The sequence below is a fragment of the Tinamus guttatus genome, unplaced genomic scaffold, assembly GCF_059628265.1.
Source record: "Tinamus guttatus ecotype Peru unplaced genomic scaffold, ASM5962826v1 Tinamus_guttatus_pri_ptg000383l, whole genome shotgun sequence".
Lineage (NCBI taxonomy): Eukaryota > Metazoa > Chordata > Aves > Tinamiformes > Tinamidae > Tinamus > Tinamus guttatus.
The window spans coordinates 2,479,588-2,491,098 of record NW_028288917.1 but is presented as its reverse complement, the minus strand read 5'-3'; the positions used below and the strand labels follow the sequence as shown (position 1 = coordinate 2,491,098).

The 11,511-nt window shown below is 50.7% G+C and overlaps 1 protein-coding gene across 1 annotated transcript; it reads right to left on the bottom strand.

Annotated features, from left to right (window-relative positions):
• Positions 1–1,925: 1,925 nt before the first annotated feature.
• LOC148593546 (uncharacterized) lies at positions 1,926–6,870 on the bottom strand. Its single transcript, XM_088530540.1, has 11 exons — positions 6,332–6,870; positions 5,714–5,887; positions 5,189–5,273; positions 4,991–5,086; positions 4,651–4,717; positions 4,371–4,537; positions 4,087–4,248; positions 3,788–3,897; positions 3,134–3,329; positions 2,778–2,895; positions 1,926–2,434 (listed from the first exon to the last, which is right to left on the bottom strand). The coding sequence occupies exons 1-11, from the start codon at positions 6,868–6,870 to the stop codon at positions 1,926–1,928; spliced, it is 2,223 nt and encodes a 740-aa protein (XP_088386666.1).
• Positions 6,871–11,511: the final 4,641 nt, after the last annotated feature.

Here is an 11,511-nt window from a genome sequence, read left to right as displayed (position 1 = left end):
TTTTCTTTTTTTACTTTTATTTTTGCTGGAATTTTTTATTTTCTCCTTTTTTTCCCCACTCCTTTTGATTTCCATTATTGTTTCTTTATTTTTGCTATCCTGCTTCATGACTGCTTCCTTCTTACTTGCTTGCTTTCTTACTTTATTTCTTGCTTGCTTGATTATTTGCTTTCCATCTGGGTTGGTTTCCCTTGCCTTTGTTTTCATTTTTCTTTCCTTTATGTCTCCATTTTTTTTTTTACTTTCTTCTTCCCTTTCCAAATTTCTTTTTACTTTTTCTTCCTTATCATGTTTTCCAGGTTGTCCTTTCTTTTCTTTTCCATTCTTATTTCTTTGGTGTCTCTTTTCTTTTTTTTTTTATTGCTTCTCTCTTCCTCATTTTCTGTGCTTTTGCTTTTCTTTCTGTTTTTCTCTTGATTGTGTTTTCTTGTCTGTCCCTGATTTTCATTCATGGATACTTCTTTCTGCTCTTTCTTGTTTCTTTTCAACTGTCTTCTTTCCCTCCTTTATTGTCTCCTTTTTTTTTTTTTACTTTTATTTTTGCTGGATTTTTTTATTTTCTCCCTTTTTCCCCCCACTCCTTTTGATTTCCATTATTGTTTCTTTATTTTTGCTATCCTGTTTCATGACTGCTTCCTTCTTACTTGCTTGCTTTCTTACTTTATTTCTTGCTTGCTTGATTATTTGCTTTCCATCTGGGTTGGTTTCCCTTGCCTTTGTTTTCATTTTTCTTTCCTTTATGTCTCCATTTTTTTTTTTTACTTTCTTCTTCCCTTTCCAAATTTCTTTTTACTTTTTCTTCCTTATCATGTTTTCCAGGTTGTCCTTTCTTTACTTTTCCATTCTTATTTCTTTGGTGTCTCTTTTCTTTTTTTTTTATATTGCTTCTCTCTTCCTCATTTTCTGTGCTTTTGCTTTTCTTTCTGTTTTTCTCTTGATTGTGTTTTCTTGTCTTTCCCTGATTTTCATTCATGGATACTTCTTTCTGCTCTTTCTTGTTTCTTTTCAACTGTCTTCTTTCCCTCCTTTATTGTCTCCTTTTTTTTTTTTTTACTTTTATTTTTGCTGGATTTTTTTATTTTCTCCCTTTTTCCCCCACTCCTTTTGATTTCCATTATTGTTTCTTTATTTTTGCTATCCTGTTTCATGACTGCTTCCTTCTTACTTGCTTGCTTTCTTACTTTATTTCTTGCTTGCTTGATTATTTGCTTTCCATCTGGGTTGGTTTCCCTTGCCTTTGTTTTCATTTTTTCTTTCCTTTATGTCTCCATTTTTTTTTACTTTCTTCTTCCCTTTACACATTTCTTTTTACTTTTTCTTCCTTATTCTTTCTTTTTCCCACTTCATTTGCATTTTATTTACATTTTTCTTTCCTTTTCCTGTCCTAGTGGTTTCCTAGTAGTTTTCTTCCCTTACTTTTTTTTTTAGCATTCCTTCTTTCAACTGCTTTGCCTTCACTTTCTCCTTGCATAGGACTTTTCCCTCATCCATGTCTCTTTCCTCTTTTTTCTTTTATTTTTTTTCTCTCCATTTCCTTTTCTCGTTTTCCTTTCTTTCCATTAAGCTTTCTCTTCTTTCCTCCTTCTTCTCCTTTGCTCTTCATTGCTGCTTTTTTCTTTCCTTTTGGACTCCAGTATTGGAGTCCAGCATGTTTTCATGCTGAGGTGTTTCCAGCAGCAGGCCACAATGGATACTTTTTTGATTAGTTACAGTGGTTACAGTTTTGATGTCTTCTCGCCTCTTACTAGCACCCCTGAAGCTTCTCCTCTTCCTCCTCTTCCTCCTCCTTTCCCCTCAGCGTGCCCAGATGTGAGAGCTCCCAGCCCCTGGTGACGCTCAGGGCCACCTCAATGCTGGCCCACGGGCACCCGGGCTCTGCTGTTCGTGCCCCAGGTGCGCCGTGCGAGAGCCCGGCTGGTGGCTGCTTAGGTGGTGGTGTTGTCCCACCAGCAGCAGGAGGGCATGGACGCAGGCCGCAGGGGCACGGTGGAGGGGCGCTGGTAAAAAGACAAGGCGCTGTCCAGGGAGCGCCTGGAGGAGGCTTGGGGAGGAGGGACGTGGGAGAATCGGGCAGGCACCATGGCAGGCTCCTTTTCTAGGGCCTCGTGCTCCAAACACAGCTCTTGCTGCCCAACTGCAATGCTATCTGCACTGATGCTCCGCTTCTGGCACCTTCTGCTGCCTTCTGGGCACTGCTGGATGGACAGCGCTGGCACCGAAAGGCTCCTGTCTGTCGTGCCCTGATCAAATTCCCTAGTAGGCAGCACTGGAGGGGCAGAGGTGCAAGTGGCATAAGCCCTGCTGCCACTGGGCCTTCTCCCATGGGGATGGCACTGCAGCTGCTGCTGCTGCTGCGTCTTGGAGGCTAGAGGGACACAGGAAGCTTCAGGCTCAGGGCTGGGTGAAGCACCTTCCTGAGCAGCTCCTGGGTGTCCTGTAGGCAGAATGAACCTCTTAGCTACTTCTGAGTGTTTCTCTGCAGGAAAAGGGGGCTTTGCTGGTGGGACCACACAGCCCCGTCAGATGGCAAGCTGCAACCTTAGGCCCTATGGAGGGGAGGAGCAGTTCAGGAGACACAAGAGGCCCCACAAAGGACCAATATCCTGCACGGGAGGAGGGCAGTTGTAGCCTCTAGTGAACAATGCTGCAAAAATCTGGGCCCTACCACGGTTTAACAGCAGGGAGGCCTGTGTAACATGGAGTGTCGTCTTCAACTTTTGGCAAGTGCTGCCAGATTCAAGCACTGCCATGAGCCATTTCACCCTCTGCATGCATACCTGCGAAGCCGCCGGTGTCTTCGGAGAACTGCTCAGGAGAGGAGATGCCTGGAAAGGCCGGGTCCTCCCCGAATATCGCCTCGCAGTTATCAATGAGCACCTCCACCAGCACTGCCACCTGCACACAGAAACCCTGGGTGTCAGGCAAAGGGCTCCAAAGGCATCAGCAGTGCTCGCTGCTCCCCACTGATGTCTCTATCCCCAGGGCTGTAGCTCTACGGCTGCAGCTGCATTAAGAGCTCTGCCTGTCAGCTTGCGCTTTGCCAAACAGAGTTGACTTTTGCAAAGGCCGTGGGATGTGTGGGCCCGGCTGAGCTGCGGCCAATGCGGGAAGCTCCCTGGCATCTTCCACACACCTTGTTGTTGATCTCAATCTGCTGCTGGAGTGGCACAGTGCTGTCCTGGCCTGGGCCCAGCATGCTTGGCCCAATGCAGATGGCCAGGTTCCTGGAGGTCATTTTGTTGTGTGCTGAGCTCTGGCTGATGTGCTTGAGCACAAGAAGCAAGGTCTTCAAGAAGAGGTGGTTGGCTGGAGGCAGTTGCTCAGCCACCCTGTGTGAGCACAAACAGAAGGTACCCTGACGTGAGAAAGCAGTGCCCAGTTCTTGCTGGGAGCAAGGAGTCTCAAGGAAATTCCCACATATGGTGCGTCCTGCACAGAGAGCAAGGCCCCTGCTTTCTCTCACTGCTTTACGCATGTCCTGGGGAGAAGCCTCCAATGGCAGCTGAGCAGCTGCTTCAGTGCGAGATCTGCAAGGGCAAGATCTTGACTCCAAGGCAGGCCTTTCTGCAAGGCACCTGCCCTTCAGGACATGGGCAGTGTGAGGAGAGGTGAGGTTTTCAGCACATGACAGACTTTGCAAAGGCCCATGAAAGCCTGGGGCTCTTTTGTGTAAAATCAGCACTAGCTCACAGAAACGATGGGTCTTTGCAGGAGCCTGCCCATTGCCAGAGAAGGTGCTGAGCTCTCCTGGACACTCCCAAACGCTGGCACTGCCTACAACACTTACTCTTTCAAGTCTTCAATCTGTTCTTCCTTGCTTCCCTTATCCAGAGCCAGCATCCAGCTGTCGTACAGGGACACCGAGAGGAGCATGGAAGGGATGCTGCGTAGAAAATCCTGCAAGACCAGGATATAGAGAAGAGGCTTTGGACATCTGAGCCCAGAGGGAGCCTGTGCAGCGTTTGGGCTCCCTAGGAGGCAGCTGGCTTTGAGCTCCCTGCTCTCCAAGGAGAGCATGACCACTGCATAAGCAGTGGGCAGATGGGAACAAGGAGCAGGAATGAGCCGCAAGGCACAAAAGTTCACCTTTAAGAGAGCAGCCAGGAGGTGCACTGGCTGACTCTCGAGCTCCACCCTGCCTCCCTCATTGAGGGCTTCCCTGAGCTGCCGGCGATCTCTCTCGCTGGCAGGGATCCGGAAAATGCCCTCTGTGGTGGGTCCCTCCCGGTACAGAATTGCCAGGAGGTCCTGCCGGGAGAAGCAAACACAAGGGATCCTGGAGTGCACAAAGGCCGCTAGTGATGGGAGCTGGGCCTTGCTGCAGGGCAGCGTGTGCGCAGGCCAAGTCCCCAGGGGCCCAGCTGCCCTACCTGGACGGGCTGGGGCAGGCTCCCCTCTGCCCCACAGAGCCTGTCCAGGGGCTGCCCGAAGAGAAGGCTCCGGGCAACCGGCACCTCCGGGCGCTTCCCGCTGGCCGAGCTGCGGTGCCGCACAAACGGCCAGGGGATGGACCTCCTCTTCTGGGGAGGTCCAGGAGCTGCGAGCAAGGGGAATGCAAGCGTCAGCCTCCAAAAGCAGGAGCAGCACTGTGTGCGCGCAGGACGCTGAGAGAGAGGGCAGCTGCCCCGCTGCTCTCCCCAGCTCACTCACCGGGCGCTGGGCAGGGTCCCTCCTGAGGAGCTGCGGTGACCTCGGCAGCTCCTTGTGTGGGACCAGCCTGCAACAAACGGCCCCAGGTCACAGAGCCACCCACAGCAGCCAGGGCTGCAGGGGACAGGCTGAGCCACAGCCCCTGGGTGCTTTGGGGGGTTGCTGGGTGCCGAGAGGCTGCAGGCCCTGGGCACGGGGTGCCCAAAGGCGGCCCCGGGCAGGGGCTGCCCTCCCGGGCTGCCTCCAGCCTGGGCAGCTCCTCCCAGGCTGCCCCGTTGGGCTGCGGCCGCTGTCCCCAGCCCTTCGGCCCCTGACACCTCCCCTCCGCAAACACAGATACCTGCTGGCAGCACCCGCAAGGGCCAGGGCAGCGGGAGCAGCTGCTCTCCTCTGCCGAAATCAGCGCCTCAACGGTCCGGGTGCTCAGCGACGCCGACTGCGCAAGAGAGCAGAGGGTCAGCGGGAGCTGCTGGGCACAGGGGCTCTTCCCCAAAGGCCAGGGTGGTCAGAGCACAATGGGAAGCCCAGGGGCACTTACGGGACCGTGGGCGCTGATCACCTCCCTGAGGAGCCGTTCAAACGAGGCCAGGCGGGTGACGCGGGCCCCCTGGTCTCCCCGGCTCCTGCTGGGCACAGGGCAGCCCCCAGGGCAGAGCTGGGTCACTGCCCGGCTCTCTGCTCGCTGCGCGCACAGCAGCGCAGCCCCTCCAGCCACCCTCCCCTGCAGACCTGCCTGCAGCTCTGGCCCGCGGGCAGCACCGCTCTGCACGGCCCCGGCGCTGCTGCCTGCGCCCCCTCCGTGTGCGCAGGGCCCAGGGCAGCTCTGCCCAGGAGCTCCCTGCGCCCCACCACAGCTCCCCGGCAGCTCTGCAGCACCAGCACCCTGAACACCCAGTGCCGCCAGTGGCATCACTGCCCGCAGGCCTCACCTGAGCATGGCGCTGAGCCACGACTCCTTCACCTCCTGTGACCTGCAGCCCACGGGAGAGAGAAGGCTCAGGGCCCATCCTCCTCCTCCTCCCGCTGCTCTGCAGAGCCACAGCTCCCCAGGCCCCACACTCACCGAAATGTGACCACACAGCTCTTCCTCGGCCACACGAGGAGGAGGCTGTTGGCACATTTCAGGCCAAAAGCCTCCTCCTCCTCTTCCCCTCCGTGAGCCGCCTCCTCCTTCCCGCAGAGCACCCAGAGCTCGCTCAGGGGCACCTGGCGCTTGAGCGGGAAGGAGCCGCCAAGTCTGTGGGAGGAAGAGCAGGGAGCCCCGTGGAGGTGGTGTCGTGGGGGCAGCCTCAGCTGCCCCCCAGGGCAGAGCCATTGCCCAGGCAGAGCCTTGGAGTGGCCACCCTGAGCCTTGGGAGGTGAAGGCTGCTCGGGAGCTGTGCTTGAGGATGGCAGATGGAGGAGCCAGCCCCTTTCCTCTTACACCACCCTGCATTCAAGGGCAAGTGCATCCCTCCTTGCAGCATCAGCACGTGCACGCAGGGGGTCTGCAGGTATTTGGAGCATGAGAGCTCATCAGGAGCCCGGACATCCACACATAGCACAGGGAGGAAGGGCTCATCCTGGGGTCCCTCCAAGAGCCTTTGGGCTCCTCGAGGCTCCAGCGGAAGCAGGAGCGGGTCCTGGGGCTGCTGGCAGGGGCAGTGGTCTGGGCCTGGGGGGCAGGGGTCCTTGTGCTTACTTGAATTTGGCGAAGGCGACGGCATCGGGGAAGAGCAGGAGGTGCCTTCCCTGCGTGCGCTGGTGCCGCGTCACCAGAGCACGCTCAACCCGCAGGAGCTGGGAGCTCCTGGGAGTGGAGCCAGGGGCCCCGGGCCAGGCCTGCGAGCTGGGAGCGGGGCCAGCAGAGCCCCGCACACCGCAGCATGTCTGCCCCATGGCGCTGCCGAGGGCCAGATGACAATGCCAGTCAGCGCCAGGAGCAGAGCAGGCCTGGGTAAGCTGGGACCACTGACCCCGTGCTCTGCTGCACCAGTTAACTGGGAGCCCACGTCTCCCAGCTACCTCGCACTGGTACAGCTGCGCACTGGGGCACGGGCGGGCGCTGGCGGCCAAGGCCACCTCTGTGCCACTGACGCCTGTTGTGATGCCACAGCCACTCTGTGATGCGCTGGTGGGCAGGGGCTGTGGGGGCAAAGGGGCAGCCTGCCTGCGTGGCTGCAACGTGCCCTGCACAACTAGACAAGGGCTGGAGTTGTCAAGTAGGACCAAGGCCCACATGGTGCCCCCAAAATGCCAAGTTTCACACCTCCTCTGCACTCACTCAACCCAGAGGTCAGCCTCTCTCTAGGTGTCTAAATGTGGCAGGAACATGGGAAAGGGCAATCCGGTCTCCAAGCACACTCAGTGAAGCTGTTTAGAGAATGATTTTCTTGGCTAAACAGCAGGACTGCTATTCACTTGTGATGCAGCAGAATCACAGAATCATGGTTGGAAAAGACCTTCAAGGTCATTGAGTCCAACTGTAAACCCTTCAACACTCTACCTGCTAAACCATGTCCCTAAGTGCCTCATCCACATGTTTTTTGAACCGTGGCAGGGAAGGGGGCTCCACCACTTCCCTGGTAACCTGTTCCCATACTTGACTACTCTTGCCATTTAGAAATTCTTCCTAATGTCTCACTTGAATCTCCCCTGTGGCAACTTGAGGCCATTTCTTCTTGTTCTCTCTGTAGTTATTCTGGAGGAGGGATTGACCCTGCCTCACTACAACCTCCTTTTGCTGCAATTTGCTCTCTTAAATTAAGAGGACAGTAGGAAGGGCTAGTGCTGGGGCCCCTCCAAGGGCCTTTGGGCTCCTCAAGGCTCCAGTGGAAGCAGGACTGGGCAGGAGCGGGGCCTGGGGCTGCTGGCAGGGCCAGTGGTCTGGGCCAGGAGGGCAGGGGTCCTTGTGCTTACTTGAATGTGGTGGGGACAGAAGTATTACAGCTGCATGAGCAGATAACTGGAGAAATAATGGATTATTCTCTGGATAACGGGAGAAATAATGGGTGGAGAAATAATGGATTAAGATATAATGGGGAAATAATGGCCCCAATAATGAATTGCTGGGAATACAGTGGCAAGAAAGGAAGTAGTAGGAGCGTGTGAGAACTGCTCTTCTCTGTGAGTTCTGCTCCTGGCAGAAGAAGAAAGAGGAGGAATGACTTCATTAGGTTTGGTCTTTGATGAAAGATGTCAGGCCACATTTCTAAGTTGCTCTCTGCTTATTAAAATGACAGTTTGGATGTTCTTGTTGAATGATATGAAGCACGTTTCAGGAATGGTTCACTATCTCATTTTTGACTATGAAACTTGTTTAGTATTACTATGCCATTAGTCTCTTATTCTAGCTAGTGAATAGTTCCGCTGAAGTCCAACATTTGTAAGTCCAATTTGGGTATCAGCCTTGGACTTTACTGGGACATGACTTTTCATGCTCAAGACCTTGAAAAATTCTTGGGCTTTCAGATCTCTCTCTCTCTAGTTTTTTCCTTAAAGCTTATTTCATCATATAGCAACCCAACAGAACCTCAGTTTAATTATGATTTTAGTATTTTAATATTTATTTTCATTTACACATTTGATTCAGTGCTATTTAAACTGTTGATTGCTTTCAGGGCTTCACTAGTAAAGCCAAGAGAATTTTAACAACAAGTTCAGTGGGTGTAAGATCATACCTTCAGTGAATAAATAATTTTGCTTTCAAACTAAGTTTTTCAACATCCTGAAAATGTTCTAATGTCAGACTTGTATTACTCTCTTCTTCAAAATGATCGGGTCCAACTGTAAACTCTTCAACATCCTACCTGCTAAACCATGTCCCTAAGTGCGTCAACTACACACATCTTGAACACTGTCAGGGGTAGGGACTCCAGCACTTCCCAGGGCAGCCTGTTCCAATGCTTGACTACTCTTTCCACACAGAAATTCTTCCTGATGTCTAACCTGAACCTCCCCTGGCACAACTTGAGGCCATTTCCTCTTGTTTTATCTGCAGTTATTCTGGAGATCGACTCCTGCCTCTCTACAACCTCCTTTCAGGTAGTTGTAGAGAGCAATAAGGTCTCCCCTGAGTCTCCTCCACACTAAATAGTTGCAGCTCCCTCAGCTGCTCCTCATAAGGTCTCTGCTCCAGCCCCTTCACCAGCTTTGTTGTCCTTTTATCAGCTTTGTTGCCCTTCTCTGGACATGCTCCAGGACCTCAATGTCTTCCTTGTACTGAGAGGCCCAAAACTGAACACAGTGAACACAGTAGGAAAGTCCTTGCATAGCCTTGGGATACTGCAAAGGCCTGCAGAGAACAACCTGCAGGCAGCAGCATCCCACCTGAATGCAGAACCCCATGCTAGGGGTTCTGCAGAGAGGCTCAAGTGCAGAGAGTGTCATCCAGACACTGAAACAGAAGTAGCTATGTGTGCAGGCTACACCTCAGTCCCAGTCCAAATGCCTTTAAAACCTGCAGGAATGTTTTTTTCTCTCATAGTTCACTGACGCTTTCCTCTTAAGCACATACCAAAGTCCTTTGGCTGCCATTTGCTCTCCTAAATCAAGTGGCTGAGATGTGTGTGGGAAGAGACTGCACCTCACTGGTTTGGAAGGATGTGTTTCTCCAGGTGGTGCCACAGTGTAGGGCACGAAAGGGAAGAGGCTTACTAGGAAGCTGGTTGATAGATATTCAAGGACCCCCACTGCAGATATAATGACTGAAAAGAAAATGATCTTAGCTAGCATCCATGGCTGGAAAGCTGGACTCACTAGAGAGAATCCTGCTGGAAAAGAACAGGTTTTGGAAGTCTTCACAGGAAACCATGGCCCTTCAAAAGAGCTGGGAAGAGACTTCAGCATCGCTTTGTGTGTTCTGCCTAGAGCGGACCACATAGAAGGGGCCCTCTGCTGAAGGGGAAAAGCTTATTTCATGTTTTACCCACTGGAAAGTCAAGCTTTTATAGCCAGTGATTCTGCGTTTGATGCCTGCACATTACCCTCATGAGCATCTTTGCTCTTGGACATGCTGAATGACAAGACCCGTGTCCTGAGCAGAAGCAGGACCCAGCAGGCACTGCACCCAGCATTCTAGTGCTAGTTCACATTACAGTGCAAACTACTACTAGGTGTAGAACTATTTTATGGCCCGCCCCATAGAGTGACGTAAAAGCTGTGGATCTAACCACTTGCTCGCAAGTGCGTAGTCTGCAGGAATCTCCATCTCAGACTAAATGTGCCGCCAGAGGAGAGATCTTCACAACCTGGAAAGCAGAAGCTTCCGTTCAGTACACATGATGATCATATTTAAATTCAATGAATTTCCTTTTCTAGGAAGCAAACTTCATTTTAAGTTTCAAAGAAAGAAGACATTTTTAAGAAAGGATAGCAAAACATATAGCATGGAACTGAACAGTCCAGAATGGTGCACACAAGCCTCAGTGCTGCTTATGTGTGTAAGTCCCTGGATGCTTAAATCCTGCCAAATTCAGTGTTAACAATCCCTCCAGTCCATTAGATGCACGGTAAACCTGACATGGTTTGGAGGAGTCTCATACTCTTTTCAAGTCACTCAGCCTACTGCTTCAAAGGCAGTTCCCCTGCTCGGCTGAGAGGAGGGAGGCTACCAGAAGTGTGTGTGTGTATGTTGGGAGGAAAGGCAGTGAACTTCTGACAGGTCTTCAGTTTGGGAGCTTTGACTACAGTTAGGAAACTACTAACATGGAGCCTCAAACTCCACTTCTATCTCTGCTCATACTTGCAATGTAAATATATCATAAAAGGCTGGTGTACTAGTTTGAAAAGCAAGGGCTCGGTTCCTGGCACAAGAAACCGAGTGTGTGTTCCCCAAAATATGCCTGCCTCAGCAATGATTGTTCCTTCTCATTTATCACCACTGTGAATTGCTCACTAGTAAAGATCCTGAAAAAGGAGGAAGCGTGTACCTCTAAAAACAGTTGTTTTACTTTGAACTAAAAATAAATGGCCACATTCTTGAGTGGTCCTCTCTGCAGAAAATGAAGCATAACTTAGTACGTTAGTGGGGTCTAGCCTGGGACCATAAAAATGAGATGGAAATAAATACATTTCCTAAGAAAAGATAATTAAGGCCACATCCTGAAAGCTGAGATCTGGCCTATCAGGATGAAAACACTGTAGTGGAAATAAAAGAAAAAAGTGCTGAGTGTTGTTGTTGTTGTTGTTGTCTTGTTTTATTTGAAGACCTGGGAGCACTCCTTCACAGGCATTTGCATGATCCTTTCCTGGAGAAGTGATCAGAAAATACTAATGAAAATAATAGAATCACATTTGTCAAGAAAAGGCGCTACTCATTGCCTTTATTTTTACAGTCACAAAGACAAACTTGCAAGAGGTCCATCCGATCCAATGTTAGAGTGCTACATCCAATGTTAGAGTAGTTACATATGATTTTTTCCCATCGCAATGCACTCAGCTTCCTTGATGCATGTCCACGGCCACCACTTTTCTTTTTCCTTTCCTTTCTGCTTCTTTCTTCCTTTATTTTCCTTGCTATCCTTTACATATTTTCCTTTTTTCCTTTTCCACTCCTGATGATCCTTTTTTCTTTCTTCCTTGATGTCATTTCCAAGTTTTCCTTTTCTTACTTTTCTATTCCTGTTTCTTTTCTGTATCTTTCCTTTTTCTTCTTTGCCCTGAGCCTTCAGCTCTCTGCAAGCATATGCTACTCACTGGTAGGGACTGCACTTTTGCAACTGAATGGCCCCACAGTGTCAGGGAGGGGGATTTACATTTGTAGGGGAGATTTGTGTATCTTCACCATTTTCTTTTTCCTTTTTCCTTTTTTCTTTTTTTTTTCTCTCTTTTTCTTTTCCTCTCTGCTTCTTTCTTCATTTTCCTTGCCATCCTTTCCAGATT

Coding starts and splice junctions, on each gene's coding strand:
- LOC148593546 (XM_088530540.1), bottom strand. CDS start 6,870: ATGTGGGCCTTGGTCCTACTTGACAACTCCAGCCCTTGTCTAGTTGTG. Junction 4,249..4,370: donor GCCTGCCCCAGCCCGTCCAG/GTAGGGCAGCTG, acceptor TTCTCCCGGCAG/GACCTCCTGGCAATTCTGTA. Junction 3,898..4,086: donor TCCTGGCTGCTCTCTTAAAG/GTGAACTTTTGT, acceptor CTGGTCTTGCAG/GATTTTCTACGCAGCATCCC.